Raw genomic sequence first — 17806 nt, 5'->3', positions numbered from 1 at the left:
GGCACAAGTAAATAACAGCGATCTCAGAAAGGTACCAGTTAGTTGATTGTAGTCAATTACAGACATTGGAAAAGGAATGGACAAGGTACAGGGACACAGTACTCGAAGTGGCTAAAGAATGTCTTGGAACAGTAGTGTGTAAAAGTATGGTGAAGCAGACAGCTTGGTGGAATGACACAGTCAAGGCAGCCTGTAAAAGGAAAAAGAAGGCGTATCAGAAATGGCTACATACTAGAATCCTGATAAACAGAGAAAGTTATGTTGAAGAAAGAAACAAAGCCAAACAGGTAATTGCAGCATGCAAGATGAAATCTTGGAAAGACTTTGGAAACAGATGGGAGACTATGGGTCAAGCTGCAGGGAAACCATTCTGGAGTGTAATTATCAGTCTTCGAAAGGGAGGTAAGAAGGAAATGACAAGTATTTTGGACAGGTCAGGATAACTGCTGGTGAATCCTGTGGATGCCTTGGGCAGATGGAGGGAATATTTTGAAGAGTTGCTCAATGTAGGTGAAAATGCGATCAGTAATGTTTCAGATTTCGAGGTAGAATGGGATAGGAATGGTGATGGAAATGGGATCACATTTGAGGAAGTGGAGAAAATGGTCAATAGATTGCAGTGCAGTAAAGCAGCTGGGGTGGATGAAATTAAGTCGGAACTCATCAAATACAGTGGAATGTCAGGTCTTAAATGGCTGCACAGGCTAATTGAAATGGCCTGGGAGTCAGGACAGGTTCCATCAGACTGGACAAAAGCAGTAATCACACCAATCGTTAAACATGGAAACAGAAAAGATTGTAACAACTACAGAGGTATCACTTTAATTAGAATTGTGTGTAAAATCTTCTCAGGTATTGTTGAAAGGAAAGTGCGAGTATTAGTTGAGGACCAGATGGATGAAAATCAGTGTGGGTTTAGGCCTCTTATAGGTTGTCAGGACCAGATCTTTAGCTTACGGCAAATAATGGAGAAGTGTTATGAGTGGAACAGGGAATTGTATCTATGCTTTATAGATCTAGAAAAGGTATATGACCGGGTTCCTAGGAGGAAGTTATGTCTGTTCTACAAGATTATGAAATAGGAGGCAAACTTTAGCAAGCAATTAAAGGTCTTTACATGGATAGTCAGGCAGCAGTTAGAGTTGACGGTAAATTGAGTTCATGGTTCAGAGTAGTTTCAGGGGTAAGACAAGGCTGCAACCTGTCTCCACTGTTGTTCATATTATTTATGGATCGTATGTTGAAAACAATAGACTGGCTGGGTGAGATTAAGATATGTGAACACAAAATAAGCAGTCTGGCATATGCGGATGACTTAGTTGTGATGGCAGATTCGATTGAAAGTTTGCAAAGTAATATTTCAGAGTGAGATCAGAAATGTAAGGTCTATGGCATGAAGATTAGCATCTCCAAATCGAAAGTAATGTCAGTGGGAAAGAAATATAAACGGATTGAGTGCCAAATAGGAGGAACAAAGTTAGAACAGGGGACGGTTTCAAGTACTTAGGATGCATATTCTCACAGGATGCCAACATAGTGAAAGAACTGGAAGCGAGGTGTAGCAAAGTTAATGCACTGAGCGCTCAGATATGATCTACTCTCTTCTGCAAGAAGGAAGTGAGTACCAAGACTAAGTTATCTGTGCACCGTTCAATCTTCCGACCAACTTTGTTGTATGGGAGAGAAAGCTGGGTTGATTCAGGTTACCTTATCAACAAGGTTTAGGTTACGGGTATGAAAGTAGCTAGGATGATTGTAGGTACTAGTAGATGGGAACAATGGCAGGATGGTGTTCACAATGAGGAAATCAAAGAAAAACTGGGAATGAACTCTATAGACACAGCAGTCAGGCGAACAGGCTTAGATGGTGGGGTCATGTTACACGCATGGGAGAAGCAAGGTTACCCAAGATACTCATGGATTCAGCAGTAGAGGGTAGGAGGAGTCGGGGCAGACCGAGGAGAAGGTACCTGGATTTGGTTAAGAATGATTTTGAAGTAATAGGTTTAACATCAGAAGAGGCACCTATGTTAGCACTGAATAGAGGATCATGGAGGAATTGTATAAGGGGGGCTATGCTCCAGACTGAACGCTGAAAGGCATAATCAGTCTTAAATGATGATGATGGTGATGATGATGATGACCTTACTGACATTAAATAGATGTTCCATTTTGTAATACATATTACTCTCATACATGTTGACTTATCTCGAAAGCAAATGACTGCAGTGTTCAAATTAACACGATATCCACCTTCATTGATCATTAAGTGTGTTCTGGTCGTTCATGACCTTCGGAGAGAAGTAGGTAGCGACGGTGAAGTTGATGTTATCTTGGCTGCTAGAAATCCTTCGCAACAGTCCAACAGATATGCAAACGACTTGACATCCTGGCAATCCCAGCTCATCGTGTCGTTCTTAATGTTGTGGGGAAGGGATGCAGATATTACCAGATGGGATTCTTGTATTTGGCTTACCTCAAGGTAACGTGATAAGGCCGATGCTGTTCACGATATACATAAATGACCTAGTGCAACTCAGAACTATTCTGTAACTAATAATTCTTACACTTTCGTGTTGTCTCCAATACACACTGATTTTCACATATTTGCATGTTCCCTTTTATGTCCCATTGGCGTCGCCCTAAGCACCTTAGAAGTAACACAGAGCCGGCCGGGGTGGCCGAGCGGTTCTAGGCGCTACAGTCTGGAACCGCGTGACCGCTACGGTCGCAGGTTCGAATCCTGCCTCCGGCATGGATATGTGTGATGTCCTTAGGTTAGTTAGGTTTAAGTAGTTCTAAGTTCTAGGGGACTGATGATCTCAGAGGTTATGTCATATAGTGCTCAGAGCCATTTGAACCATTTTTGAAGTAGCAGAGACGCGTTCCAAAATAACAGCTGACGACGAGGCATGTGTAAACAGACTTGTAATCAAGTTACTCACCACAGAAAAAACTGGTTCCTGTGAGAACCATCGGCGTTTCCCAAAAGCTGTACGGTAGGTGGAGTAAGTGTAAATAATATGAGGTTAAACTGCCACAGACGTGGTCTTCACAGAGCTCGTTGGCGATGCACTGGGCAGGTGTTTACACAAGAGCAAAAAATCGTCGAAGGTAAATTTGTTTTCTATGTAACTCTTAGTTAAAGATAATAGTTTTCCGCACACCCTCATCACCGAAGTTGACGCGTGGTGTCGCCACTATGAGTAAGAATTCAAAAAACAACATGCCAGTTCTTCAATACAAAAAGAGTTCAAGGCACAGCCACCTGTAAGCAAACCCCGTACGCTCAGTGTTCTAGGACAGGTAGGTTGCAGTTCTTTTGGATGTTCTAGAGACTAAAACACTTCAGAACGCTACAATATGGCACTGAATACACAGTTTTCATTCTGGCAAGGGAAACTTCTGTTCCTTAGTTTATTTGTTTATTTACTTACTCGTTTATATTTTAATTCATCTGGTCTGATGTGGCTCACCACGAATTCTTCTCCATAGCAGAGAAGCACTTACGTCCAACGACCCCCATTTCAGTTTCTGTCTTCCCCTATAATTTTCACTTTCTACAGGTCCCTGTAATACCATGAAAGCTTTTGCTTGACGAGTGAACCAGATCTCTCGTACTGTACCATCTTCTAATCACGCTTTCTCCATCTTCCTTTCCTCAACGACTCTATTTTAAACACCATCTATGTTAAAGGAGTCACTTATTGTCACTCTATCTTTTTCTGGTGATGTCGGCATTTATTCCTACCCGATTGTTGTGGCTTGGCTTGCTGTCGACTCTGATGAGCACAACCAAACCACTAAAAATTTGGCAGTAATTAATTTTCTGCTCTACCATCCGATTTATAACGAATCTTACCCCCATATATCATATTCTTATGCTGTTGATATTATCGTATATTCGCCATGCAGGAAATTCATTTCTTTTTCACTTCACTGATCCCCTCTTGATATAAAGTCTGGTGTAATTGATCCTCAGCCGCCCGAGTGGTAGCCCAGCGTCGTAATCAGGATGTAGCCACAGCCTGCCAGCCAGTGAACACTCCTGCCTACATAGCAAAGGCAGCAGAAGCCACCACAAATTTCTATGATCCCTCAGCTGAGTCGGGAAGAGTAACTTACTGTCGGATAACAACAGCCAAACTCTGGACATTGGCCTCTTTTGCAGTGGTTTGCAAGTGACAGAGAAAAAGGGCCTGTCCCAAAACGCAACTCTGGACAGCGGTATTCCGACCCCCAATCCCAGATCGCCGTCCCTGCTGCACCTGGGTCACATTACGATTCACAGCCTGTGCCTTCCGCTGCCGAACTTACGATGCAGCTATGACCGGTGCCTCCAGTCGGTGGACCGACGACCACAGTCTCACTGCCTGAGGCTACGTAGCCAGCAATCTGCTACCGTCTCCACGGTCTGGGTCACAATATGAGTTCCAGATTGCACAGTGCCGTAGGTGACCTCTGCCACTTGGCTCCTTTCTCCAGCCTGCAGTTCCATGTTCATGGCCTGAGTACTCCCGCCCGGACGCCTGAATGTCCATGACACTGGCTGCCTCGAGCGATCCCCCTGTCGCTGTTATGGTTCATCTATGTCGGCATGCTTGGGTCTGTGGGTCACCGCCAATCGCCTACTCTCTGACTGCAGCACGTATACTGCTATAAAAGGATCTTGCTATGGTCATCGGATCTTTGCAAAATTCTTATTAACATGCATGCATGCCACTCCTAGGTACGACATCACATTGGCTTGTCAAAAACATAAAAAGGAACATGTCAAATATCCATTGTGCCAACTGTGTTTCCCGTTGTTGACGTGAACAGATAAAAAGTGCTGTCGTTGGCCCAAGCATATCAAACGACATACTGAGTGGAAACTGTTCTCATTGTGTTGGTGAGATGTATACATGTTAGTAAGATTTTTCCGAAGCTTGGATGATGTCAGCAAAAGTCTGTCGAAATCGATCGTTGTGAAGCAAACGAAATATACCAAAGCGATCTTGGTTACAGAAGATACCTCTATTCACCACTTACTGATCGTGTCCTACGAATATGTGCAGCCCATATTAAGAAAGTGTTTTGGAAACCGAGTGGCTGTCTATATCGTCTGCAACTCCACCCACAACCAGCACTGAGCTGCTCGCAAACACCTCCCCAAAAGTAGTATCTGTTCACTTGGTGTCAGAACAATATTTGATGCTGCATTTGGACTTACGAAAAGCACAGCAACAGTGACACTCAGCACATGGTTTCAAGAAAGTGTCGACAGAGTTTTTGGGGCCTGTTAGGTTGCGCTTCTTGTCTTTTCCTTTCGTTTCCGTTTGGATTTATTGTACATTTGCGGTGGTAATGATAAGCAAAATGCTTGTGAACGAGAAAGTGACAACCAAGGAGAATTAATGCGCTACGAGTGAAAACAGAAGACACAGTGAAGGGTGGGATTTATCATCATGAGGTTCTTTGCTCGAAGGGGATGGGGGGAGGGGGTTTGACTAAGCATTTTCCGGATAAGGCTGCGAGAGTTAGAGGTGATACTGGGGCTTCACATAAGAAAAGCGATAGTTTAAGCGATGACAGAAGATGACAGTCGGCTTCTAGCGTGTATTCACTCATCCTTGATAGTAGTACTGTCTCATGGGTGGTTGCATTTTATTGTAAATCTCGGTGAGACGTCGTTATTACGTGCAGCAGAAAAATTACCGAACTGGTGTAGAGAGCAGGTCTAAGGAGTGTCTCGTTTAAAGTTGGTAGGGGGTGCTGGTACACAGGGATCGTGCGATTAGAAGTTACAGCCGCTTAGCTCTTCAGTGACTTTCATTGTTAGTAGTTCGCAACAGAAGTCATAATACAACACATAATCTTCGCAGCAGCATAATGCTATACAAAAGCAAGGTAAATTCCTCGAAAGTTTAGTAGGTCGTACCACGTAAATGAATGTTGATTCATATTAAGTGACAGGTGATGACTCTGCCAATAAGGTCATTCTGCAGGAAGAAAAACAACGAACACTCGATGAACTTTTACGGGGACTACCATGTGACGTGTCACACAAACTGGGCATCGAATTCCTGAAATCTCTGGCTGAAGCTGTAGCAACTTTTTCTGAAATTGAATCAGTGACTAGGCTGAGAGAGAATCGAGTAGCTTTTAATGCAGAGGTAATATGTCTTATATTTGGTTCTCCGAGCCTGATTTAGTAGTTTCACAGGGAGCCCATTGTCAAAGATACAAACAGATGTGACATTCCATTCAAAAACTGGCCGAAAACGTGCGGAGGGGGGAATCTTGGTCGTCGCTCTATAATGTTTCTTTGGAAACCTTCAGAATATACTGATAAAGAGTAGCGGTAGTTATGCCCTTACATCAAGTATCAGTATGCAGTATGACATTAATGCTTATCTCATCTGGTGATGAACGGCTTATGGCAAGGTCCTAATTGTACTGTTTAACTTAATGATATTAGTCTCTGGAAATCAATCGTGCTGGAGGTTTGTAAATCGACAGACTAAAAGAACACCGATTTTAATTTCCAGAAACCCAGATAAGATTATGTAAGGTGGCACTTCGTAACTGTAATTAAATACTTCTTTCATTAATACCGGGATTTCTGAATGAATCTGATGATAAGGAAATCTTCAGTAGCTAACAAGCACAGATAACACGCTGAATATTTAATGTCAGCGATGTAATATTTTGTCAATGAGTAAGCCATCTAATAGTCACGACAAAGTCTGATGTGGAAGTGGACTTATAAAACAGTCGCTAACTTCTGTATAATTCTGATAATCAGTGAGTACACAGAAAATGTTTGAACTAGTGTGTCCAATCATTTGTGGAAGCTAGAGAAGATGTGCGTATCCCGAAAAGTGGTGTAAAAAGAAAATGTATTATAGAGCGGTGTGTCCACTGCACAAGGACGCCCTTTCGTGTGACCACGGGATACCCCTGTGAGAAATCAGTGGCAGACATTTATCCGGCTATGAAAATGGACAGTTGTGTAGGTTTTGATTGGATACAGGTTCATAGGTATCCGTGCCAGCCGTAAATCTGAGGCCCCCATTCACACACTCCGTTCGGCAATGTAGAGTTTCTGAGTGGTAGCGAGAGATTTCCAGGTATGTATGCGGCACTTCTCAAATGAGCGGGCATACGCTACAACGTCATTCTTAGGCAAGGTATATAAGGAATATAATACTGAAAGATATGGAGATTTGCTTAAAATGATCGCAGGAACTGATCTGCTTATTAATAATTTACTTTATGCGTAGTAGATCCTTTGCCAGAAAACGAGAAACAGGATCTGTCACAACGTTCCATACAACATAATACATCTTTTGTGCACCAAATTTACCAAACCCAGATGTGGTCCATTGCTGTAGACAATTTTAATTGGGAAAACATGAGGCTGCCGAAATGTGCGGTGATAGCTGAGAAATATTAGAGGGAAAATGGTTGAATAGGTGTTTCTACGTAGAATGCACTAACCACTCTAAGGGGAAAGGTGTCACATCAGAAAAAACATGACACTGTGGACATGTACACATGGAATAATTTAACCCACCAGGTTCAATGCCAGCTGCACCTATAAGGCAGCATAGATCTCCCACCACGAACAATTCATCTGTGTGCAAGAAACCATATCGGGTCCTCCATTACCTACAACCAATGATGGACGCGTTTATCGATCGACTGCACCAGAATGGAACTGCAGAAGAAAAAACCAGTCCCCGGTCAGCAAATGTCATCATTCTTCCAAAGAACGTCTGAGACTGATAGTAAGAATGCCAATTCAAAATAACTAACACCTACTCAATGCTAAACACTACAGGAACCTTAGAAAATCTGGGACAATGCTGTTATTTCACCAAATGGATTTATGGAGTGGATGCAGACAATTAGAGATAGCACTGGAAGATCGACCTAAAACCGCGTTTTTGGGTCTATCACTATCAGTGTCGTATGTGTATAGCTGTTAAGGGGTGTGAAACTGAAATAATGCATGTTGTACTTAGATTATAGTATTGTATTTTTCAAATGCTTCCAGCAGCATGTCATGCACTTATAAAAGACTTGAACCTGTTTCACGAGGTGTGATTCACCCACTGTTTCCAAAAGCGACATATCGTCATACAGGAGGTCCACTGTTTAGGCCATATTATTAGTCAAGCCGTAGAGGATTTCAAGACACCTGAGACAGCAAAGAAATTACAGTCGTATCTCAGATTCAGCAATTCTTATAGAAAACACATCCAAATTTTGCTGAGGTAGCAAGGCCCTCTACTTATTTACAAAAATATGGTATTATAGTTTAACTGGCTTCCATATTGCAAAGGAACACTTGAGTGATTGAAAGCATTATTGATTACGAGCCTCATCCTTGCTCTTCCTATCAAAAAAATTTATATAGTCATGTGAGTCAAGCAATTCTGCTCCTATCCATATTATGAGTGAGGACATTGACAGGGAATAATACCCAGTAACTTACGCTCAAGACACCTCAATAAAGCAGACAATAACAAATTCTCATGCCTCACCTATGTCACCTGTCACGGTTGTACTTCAAAGTCGTAACCGATCATGCAGCAACTAAATGCTTTATTGGACTTAACGATCCAACCGTTTTTTGACCCACTGAACTTTATTGCTAAGCGAATTTGAATTAGATGTTGTATAACACCCAGCAAATAGAATTCGTCTGGGTTGTTGACTGCATTGTCAATATATAAAATTGTCCAAAATTTCGGATACTGTAGCAAGTAAACTTCCATAGTGCTTTCCTGTGAGTGGACAATATTGTACATTGGCAGAGCGATCAACAGTCAAGAAGAATCTTACTGACAGTGACAATGGGCATAGAAGCCTACGCTTACAAACACCCAGAAAAGTCTTACAGGAAGTAAGGAAGACTTAGCTACGAAAGTACATGCTGTCGAATGCATTGGGGTAAGTGTGGAAGAATGGTGCAGGGCTCAGGCTGCTGATGTAGATAGAATTCCATGAGGCAAGTGTGGTTAAGCTCAGATGACGGAGTGCTGTACAGGCAAACAAGGTGCAACAACCACGTGGTTCTGCTGGCAAATTTTGGAGGTGAATTATTAAGGTGGGCTCACAATTCGAGCTTGGCAGGACATTGTGGATGATATAGCAAGGAGTGCTGTGTTACAGAAAATTATTAGTGAACAATGAAAAACAAATACATACAGGGTTACGTGAAGAAGTGCGTTCTTTGTAATCAAAGAGCTCAGAATATTCATCAAAAAATCCCAACATAAAGGTTACCTGAGGCATACGGACCATTGCAAAGGATCAGAATGGATCACTTGGCCCCTTTGTCAAAACACCAGCAGGGAATCGATATTTATGATTTATAGTTGACCATTTTTCACTTTTTTGCTGTCATCGCCATACCAAGTAAAGAGACAGAAATGGTGGCACAGACTATGGGTCACCAATGGTTACTGCGATTCAGAAACAAGGTACCTTAAAAACCGACCAAGACACTAAATTTCTCACCAAGTCACTCAATAACATGTGCCGACTATTATGTGTAAGGAGTTACTAACGGGAGCACATCATCCAAAAGCAAGAAACAGAACTCAAAGAGTGGATATAACATTGGAGAAAATATTATTATGTAAATAGTAGCTACAATGATTCGGATACTCTACTACCATAAGTTGCAGCAACATGTAACTCAAAAATTCATGAATACACATGCTTACCGCCTTCTGAAGTTGTTTTTCCAAAAACATGCCCTCACCTTTTGAATTCTGCCAGTATGTCCTGGGAGAAGATGTACTATCCTCTCAAAATTTTTATAAAAATTGAATTGCACCTGGTATCCGGTTAAAAATGAATAGCAGGAATGCATCAGCAACAAATAGCGAAATTTCCTAAGTACCATGGCGTGCAGGTGGTTATGCTACTTCCTGAAAGAATAACTTAACTGTTCATTTCGGGTCACCAAGGACTGTATCAGGTGGTCGAGATGACATCTTCACTTAATGTCAACCTGCAGCTTCTGACGTGAAGCACAATTGTCCATGTAAGTAGAATAATTCCATTTTGGGGTAAATAAGAAGCATGGTCTCAATTACTATCAGATCCTTCTGAAGGGGCAAGGGAAGTATTTGTAGAAAATAACAAAAAGAAACGCAGATCTAGGCATGAGAAACAGGATGTATAAGCGAGTATTCCAACTCATCCCTATGCTCTTATTACACAAAAAGGATAGGTAGATTAACAGTGAATTTCCTCTCCCCAAAGGCTGTGGTTATGGCTGAAACTACACTAAATTACGGAGAAAAAAGTGCAGCAGCTCTGCCTCTGGTCGACAAGTGCAAGACAAACAGGCTGGTGAAAACAAGAAACATCATCGTCGTTGTGTTCCTGAGCTTGGTGGGCAGATACGAAGTGACATTAGTCAGGTAGTAGTTGAGGGTTATATAAATACTCTGTTTGTAGTGTAATAATGTTTGTATTATATATCTACGACTTGTAACGTAAATAAAGCTATAAGAACCATGTGTGTTATTCTATCAGTCATTGTACGATACGTAAAGTCGTCCTTTTAGTGGTGGGCTAGTTTTTGCACGGCAGCCGGACGTAATAAAGTCAGAACATCAGTGCTAATTTAGTGTGGATTTTGACATATGGGCAGTAGAAAATAAAATTCAACAATTTGACGATACCTTTTGGAAACTGAGGTCCATGATGCAATTCAAGATGGGGTTGAATGATAATTGCTGGAAATAGCAGCTATAATGACCAGTTTTCTATTGTTTTCAGGAGTTGCTGCACCAGACCAGAGAATCGGTCCTACGGATTCAATAGAAAAGGGACTGGTTGACGCAGGTGGTAAACTCCTAAAAACAGTAACCAGCACTGAGATACTTAGCAAAGACTATCACGGTGGTACAACAGATAAAAGCAGGCTTGGAAACGAGCCGGGAGGCCCTTGAAATACACACCATGCAACTCACGAGTCTCGAAGATGTGGTAAGCAATACTATGCACCGTGGCCACCGCACTCGTTATTCACACATGAGGATGAGCAGTTAACGAAGACTAAACCGTTTTAAGAGCCGACTGGATAATGTGGACACGCACTTGAGGTTTTGACCCACTATCGCCAAAATTATCACTGATGTGCTAGTTGAGATCATATAACTGCAGGAAGCTCTACTATACTCTGTCCATTGGACTCCCAATACTCTACCTCCGGGAGAGTTCTTGGGATACGCAAAATTCGTATCGAGGTAACAGCAACATTAGATTTGTTAATATCAGTAGACGAGAAGTCCTCTCCACTCTAATGTATCACATGATATCCACCAAAATGGATATGTCAGTAGACGAGAATTCCTCACCACTCTGCTGGATCAGATGATTTCCACGAAGCTGTTCGAGTGCCGATGGAATACCAGGTCGACCATGTAACTAAATATTGGACCGAACATCGCCGGACACTGATCATCATAAGAACTTCTACCTCAGCCATCTGGATATTTCTGGTAAAATGTGTTGTGCATTGCCACCCCAAACGCAGAGTGGCCCAAGTCCTACCTTTGTCTTCCTTTAACCTGCACATCCTTAAGAGTCGAATCGGTACCAGTGACTCACCCCCACCGTGTGAACTAGAATGGTGAAAACTTTTCCAGGGCCACATAGACACCTTGTTTGAGCATCGAAAAAATGATATAGCGTATATAGTAATATGAAAACTGAAGAAGGAGTCGAAAAAGCTACATAAGAAGTGTCTACCCCCGATACGTGCAGCAGAATGTAAAGCATAAAACAATGCTGTGCAAATTATTGTCTCTGTGGCAGCCATATACTTAAGGAATACTTCGATGTAAGGGATTAATCTAAGGAGGGAAGCAATGAAGTGACGAAAAATTTTAGCCGCATGGAAATCACACAAAATCCTTAATCAGGCCGCAGCCACAGCCTGCTTTTTGGTCAACGGTCCTTCATACACAGCAGTGTCGACAGAAGTCACTATTCATTTCTGTGATTTGTTGTATGCGTCTGGAACCCTTACCTACTGCCAAATGACAAAGCCAGACTCTAGTCATTAGCCTCTGATCCATAGGATACCAAGTGACAACGCTCTTCCCACAAATGCAATCTTGGGCAGAGGTACGTAAACGCCGACGTCCAACCCGTTGCAAGTGATACAGGTGGGCCACGCTATGATGTACAGGCGGTTCCCATCAGCTCCGAACTACATTATGCAGCCAAGACCACAGTCTGCAGTCCATGAACCAACGACTAACCTCTGACAATAGGCTGATTTTTCCAAGTTGAGAGCCACACAGTGAGTTCCAGTTAGCTCCGTGCCATGGGGGGTCACTACTGCTCGGCTCTCCTGAAACTCTGCTCTCCCCCATTCGCCTTCTTTGACAAAGCTGTTGGTAGAAAAATGGTGACTCCTTACGAGAGGAGTAACTTTTTCCAATGCTGATGACCTTTATTCAAAGTGACTGGGATGGAACCTGGGACCTAGAACTTGTTAATTGCTAGTCAGTAATATGACCGCTAGAATCCACAAGAGTTTGCGACGTAGATCATATTCCACAATAAGACCATTCTATTCTAGCACAGACACAGCACAGTCCTGACTTAGTATTTTAGAACTTCCAAACACTGAGCTTATGAAGAACAGTTTCTATTTCCAACACTTTCTAGATTCAGATGGTATTGTCGAACGTAAGACAGATGTCAGCCTCAGCTGGTTAGGCTTCTTACAAGCACCGCGTGTAGGCTCTTGTTCTTCGTTAGCGTAACTGCATGATGAATGCTGGTCACTCTGCGTAAAAGTGACGGTAAGTATCTGATATCTTGCTCTAGTTGACTTTGTTACTGTGCTGTCAATGTTGACGTAGAGAAGTAAAGATCATCGCAAATCCGTCTTTGCTGTAGCGGTATAAAGTCGTCTTCTAAATGAATAATTCCGTCGTCTTTGGAAAAGTGAAGCCTGTGTTTCTTGAAGATGGAGCACGCGAACTGGAAATGGAATTTTATTTGAATAACTTACTTCAGTTTTGGCTTCGTCAAGCATTTTAATGTTGGAGGCAACCTCGTTTTATAACCACTATACTAGCAAAAAACAAAGTGTTCACGCTAAATGGTCATTAAGATGCTCACTGTTTAGCTTCAAAAAGGAGGCATAAATTCAACATCAAAGACAACCAAATGATGCCACATGTAAAGGGACAAACGTTCTGTCTGATATCATTTTTCGTCCGGAAGAATCCCAAGTGTATCATGCTATACACCAATCACAATCAATAAGTAAATGTAAGTAATCTAATGTAGATGGGAAGAGAATGCGCTGTGGTAACGGCCCTTTATGTAGAGCCATTTCTTGCCCTTGAAAGGGATCGTTGTCGATATTCTGAGATGGCCACATGCCGTGACACAAGGATTCTCGCGAATATCTTAAGTCCTCTAGCTCCGAGTCTCTTCTATAATAGAAACGTTAGTATCTTCATTACTGTTAGGATCTTCGGAATAAGTGAGTAACCAAAATTATGTCACGAACTAGTTGGGCGCGATCGTAAATGTCGAAAGCGATCAGAATAAACTGAGAGAAAGGAAATGCCACTATAACGGAACTTCATGGGAGCCCTCACCTTCGTTAGCGTATTTGAGCTATACAGCCAGTAATTCTCTCCCAGCAGTTCTATGATGTTTCACGAGATTTCGTAAAATGCGTTTTTCTTATATCACCACGCATTGTCCTTATCAAAAAATACAGTGTGTTCACAACTGTTGCTCTTTTAAGAAGTACCCGCTAGTTTGGTCACATGTACACACACTAAAAACCAAATATCTTATGGTTCTCTGCGTGATTTTTGTTTTTTCCACGTCTCTCGAAATAACAAGTTGAGATTAAAGGAATTAATGATGTAAAGTGATAGTTTGGTAAGTGAAAGAAACGAAATATTCTAAGGATTTGTACTGTATCAATGCTGATTCTGTCTGTGAAATTTCTTCACAGTGTAACTGTTGAAAACGTTTTTCATTGCCATATACAGCATAAACAGCTACAGATGTCATCACCACACAAAGGAGGAAATTATTAGGTGTAAAGATATAATACAAACATTACGTTTTTTTACATTTATTTTCAATAATTGCTGATCACTACATAGTACATTACATTTTTGATATAGCAAGCACACCAACAATCCTATCTGTGTCACATCAATAACAGTTATAGTTTTATCATAATTACTTGGCTTCTGACAAAGACAACAGCGTAAGCAGCCAACAACGAAGTTAAGATTTATGCGCAACTTTTATTCCTCCTTTGCTGCATTTTCCGCAGCTTTTCTTAACGCACATTACGTCAAAAAGTAAACAAAATTTAAAATAGCCGCTTTAAGTAGCTTGAGTCGTAAGAGATACACAGCTTTTCGTCCTTTATCACAGACGTATTTGTCCAGAAAGTCGAAAGGTTTTCAGAAGGCAGCAATTAAGTACGCATATTAATGATCCTTGTCGTAATGAACGGCGAGGGTAATTTTATATTTTTATTTTTTTATTTTTTATTTTATTTTATTTTATTTAGTTTTTTGTCTTTTTATGAGAGCGATGCACTTATCAGTGTTCCGTTTCCGTGTACTGTTAACGCAAAGCAAGAAATGCGAACTAGTTGAACGTAGGTCAGTCATTCAAGACCTTTGTCATACTTGGTGTGTGGAGAAATGTATCGCAAATTTAGGCATGAAAAGCAGTGGCATTTGGTTTCGTCGCTACTGCGCCTGACTTTGCTTTCTTAATGACTTTAGCAATGAGCTTGTCTGCCTCTTCAGATGAGGAATCGTCGCCGTCTTGAGAAGAACTGTCCCCAGACGAGCTGTCCGCCTCCTTGCAGTTGGCGGACCACGGGTAGTCGCACACTTTGAGCTCCGCGTTGAAGTGCAGGTAGGCGGGGCACTGCTTGACCGCTGCGACGCCCGACGCCTCGCACTGCAGGAAGCTGCCGCAGTCCTCGGGGTTGGGGAACGGCTCTCCCGCACCGCTGCAGCCCGCGTTCGCTACCAGCAACTAAAAATGGAAAAGCAGCAAGTGAAAGCTTCTGTCGGTGAACCGAAAAAGATTAAGTAGAAATTTTTCCTAACACAATGGTGGACATCCATAACTTACAGGAAGGTAAAGACACTCTTGTTGTGGATAAATTTAAAAGGCATAGCTGGAGTATAACACAAAATTATTTTACATCTTACGTATGAGGAGAAATTTTTGAAATAAGAATCAGAGTTTTGTAAAAAAAGATTAGGTTGTTTTGGACGAAAACATTTAAATTAATAGTGGCATTGACATTATGTTTACGACATACAGTGGAATTTGAAATACAGTCCACACTGCTCATCATGTACTGTCTCTTCTACCTGTTATACATGTCAACAAATCTGCGGCACTGACACTTTTTGAGTTCATAAGGCGATATTGGATGCCATGGATAGCTACCTATTTTGATGGTCTACCAGTACTGCCCCTCAGTGTACATATTAGACTGAGGAAGGATTGAAATACAAATATCCACTATCTGATCAACAGTATCCGGACATTCGTAAGTGGACAATATTATGGACTTTTCAACTTTACGCGTCGTCGACGGTTTGATCTCTGCTGGGGATGCGCTGAAAAAGTTGTCTGAATATGTGTGGACGAAAGCCAGTCCGTTGTTCCCGGTAAGTCGGTATTAGCGTGAAAGGTAATATTTGAAGCTTATATCTCAAAAGAAATTGACTTTCGACCTCTGTCAAATAAGTTCCATCCCGTTGAGGTAGGTACTCTAGGTAGATCAGTCAATTTTAGGGATCTTAACGTCCACAAGACATTGTATTACATGTTCTGTTTTATGAGACGGTATGTGTCATTCATTCAGTACTCAATGCTATAAAATATGTTCGTATTCTTCCGCATATGGATTTTACTTAACAGCTATAAGGTCTTTCTCTTTTAGTCATAATCTTCTGACTGTTTTAATGCTGTCTGCCATGCACCCCTCTCAATGGCTAAATTATTCGTCTTAGAATAGCACTTGCACCGTAAGTCCTCAATTATATTTTAAATGTATTTCAATCCCTTTCATCTTCTACAGTTTGTACTCTACATAGTTCCATGTAATAAAATTAACTGTTGACTCAAGAAACGTCACATAGCCCTGGCCCTTCTTATTTTCAGTGTCTTACATATGTTTCTTCTCAACCCGATTCTGCGGACAACCTCCTCATTCCTCATCTTATCAGTCCACCTCATTTTCAGCACTCTTCTGTAACACCCCATCTCAAACGTTTCCATTCTCTTGTGATCCGGTTTTCCTGCTGTCTATGACCCACTACCGCAGAATTCTGTACTACAAACGTACGATCTCAAAGCTTTCTTCCTCAAATTAATACCTACATTTGATACCAGTAGTTCTTTTCTCAAAAGTTTGTTCCTCAAATTTAGACCTACGTTTGATGCCAGTAGACTTCTCTTGGCCAGGAAGGCCCTCTTTGCCTCTGCTATTTTGCTTTTTGCGACCACCTTGCTTCATCCCTCATAGCTTTGCTAGTTAAGTATCAGAATATATAAAATTCGTCTACTTTGTGGTCGATAGTTTTGACGTTAACTTACGAGCTATTATCATTTCTTCTACACACATTACCTCCGCCTTTTTCCGGTTTACTGTAAATCCATATGCAATACTAATTACACGGTTCACTCCATCCAACATATCCTGTAATTATTCTTCGCTTTTACTGAGAATAGAAATTCATCAGCGAATCTGGTCACTGATAGCATTTCATGCTGAATTTTAATCGTGCTCTTGAACCTTTCTTTTATTTACGTCATTATTTCTTCGATGTATAGATTGAAAGGTAGGGACTAAATTATGCATCTCAGTCTTGGACCCTTTCTAATCCGAGCACTTCGTTACTTGTCATTCAGTCTTATTGTTCCTTCTTTCTTGTACATATTGTACATTAACCGTCTTTCCCTATAGCGTACTGCTATTTTTCTCAGAATTTCCAACATCTTGCACCATTTTACATTATCAAACGCTTTTTCTAAGGCGACTGATCAATTGAGTGTGCGTTGACTTTTCTTCGCTCTAGCTTCCATTACCAATCGAAATGTCAGAATTGCCAACGTGGTGCCTTTACCTTCCCTAAAGACAAGCTCAGTATCACTTAACAGGCTTTTTTTGCCATTCTTCCCGATGATCCTCTTTTCGGCTTGCATGCATGAGCTGTTATGTTGCCTACGAGATGGTTTTCGCACTGTTCTCTTATTGCTGTCTTCAGAATTGTATGGTTGATATTTTTTCCAAGTCTGACGGACTGTTGCCAGTCTCGTAGATCCTACGCAATAACTTGAATACTGGTTTGGTTCCCACTTCCCACAATAATTTTAGAAATTGAAATGCAATGTTGTCTGCCCCTTTAGCTTCATTTTCTCTCAAGTCTTCCATAGCTTTTTAAAATTGTGACTCTAATACTGCATCCCCTGTGTCGTGTCGACCGATTCTTTATCTCCTATCACGATAAATCCTTCTTCTCATAGACCCCTTCAGTGTACTCTTTCCACCTATCTGATTTCCTTTCTGCGTTTAACAGTGAAATTACCATTGCGCTCTTAATGTTACCACCCATGCTTTTCATTTCACTACAGTTTGTTTGAACTTTTATATATACAGAATCAGTCTACCTGGCGTGCATTCTTTTTCAATTTTTTCACGTCTATCCTTTTTGTATTTCCTTCTACATCAACGTGTACGTGTTTACTCTGCAATTCGCAATTAAGTGCC

General features: G+C 41.4%; 3 protein-coding genes and 1 long non-coding RNA gene across 9 annotated transcripts in view; 1 reads left to right on the top strand and 3 right to left on the bottom strand.

The window, feature by feature from the left end:
• LOC126190903 (uncharacterized) overlaps positions 1-17806 on the top strand; it is a 554406-nt gene that overhangs the window by 243887 nt on the left and 292713 nt on the right. The gene's annotated exons all lie outside the window — the stretch shown is intronic.
• Positions 1-17806, bottom strand: part of LOC126190901 (probable chitinase 10) — a 362914-nt gene that overhangs the window by 163438 nt on the left and 181670 nt on the right. The window lies entirely within an intron of this gene.
• Positions 1-17806, bottom strand: part of LOC126190897 (uncharacterized) — a 125372-nt gene that overhangs the window by 100949 nt on the left and 6617 nt on the right. The window contains exon 3 of one of the 2 annotated variants that reach the window (XM_049931515.1): positions 14686-15054. In XM_049931515.1, the coding sequence (XP_049787472.1) occupies positions 14725-15054 (330 nt within the window). In that variant the 3' untranslated portion in view covers positions 14686-14724. Of the gene's footprint in view, positions 1-14109; positions 15055-17806 lie in introns of those variants that run through there. The other variant, XM_049931514.1, reaches the window with a different exon arrangement.
• Positions 14110-17806, bottom strand: part of LOC126190898 (uncharacterized) — a 125522-nt gene continuing 121825 nt past the window's right edge. Inside the window, exon 4 of the mRNA XM_049931517.1 lies at positions 14110-14685. The gene's annotated coding sequence lies outside the window, so the exon portion shown is untranslated. The remainder of the gene's footprint in view (positions 14686-17806) is intronic.

The sequence above is a fragment of the Schistocerca cancellata genome, chromosome 6 (genome assembly GCF_023864275.1).
Source record: "Schistocerca cancellata isolate TAMUIC-IGC-003103 chromosome 6, iqSchCanc2.1, whole genome shotgun sequence".
In the NCBI taxonomy this organism is placed as follows: Eukaryota; Metazoa; Arthropoda; class Insecta; order Orthoptera; family Acrididae; genus Schistocerca; species Schistocerca cancellata.
Note: the sequence above shows the minus strand (reverse complement) of the source record. Positions and strands in the feature narration are given on the sequence as shown.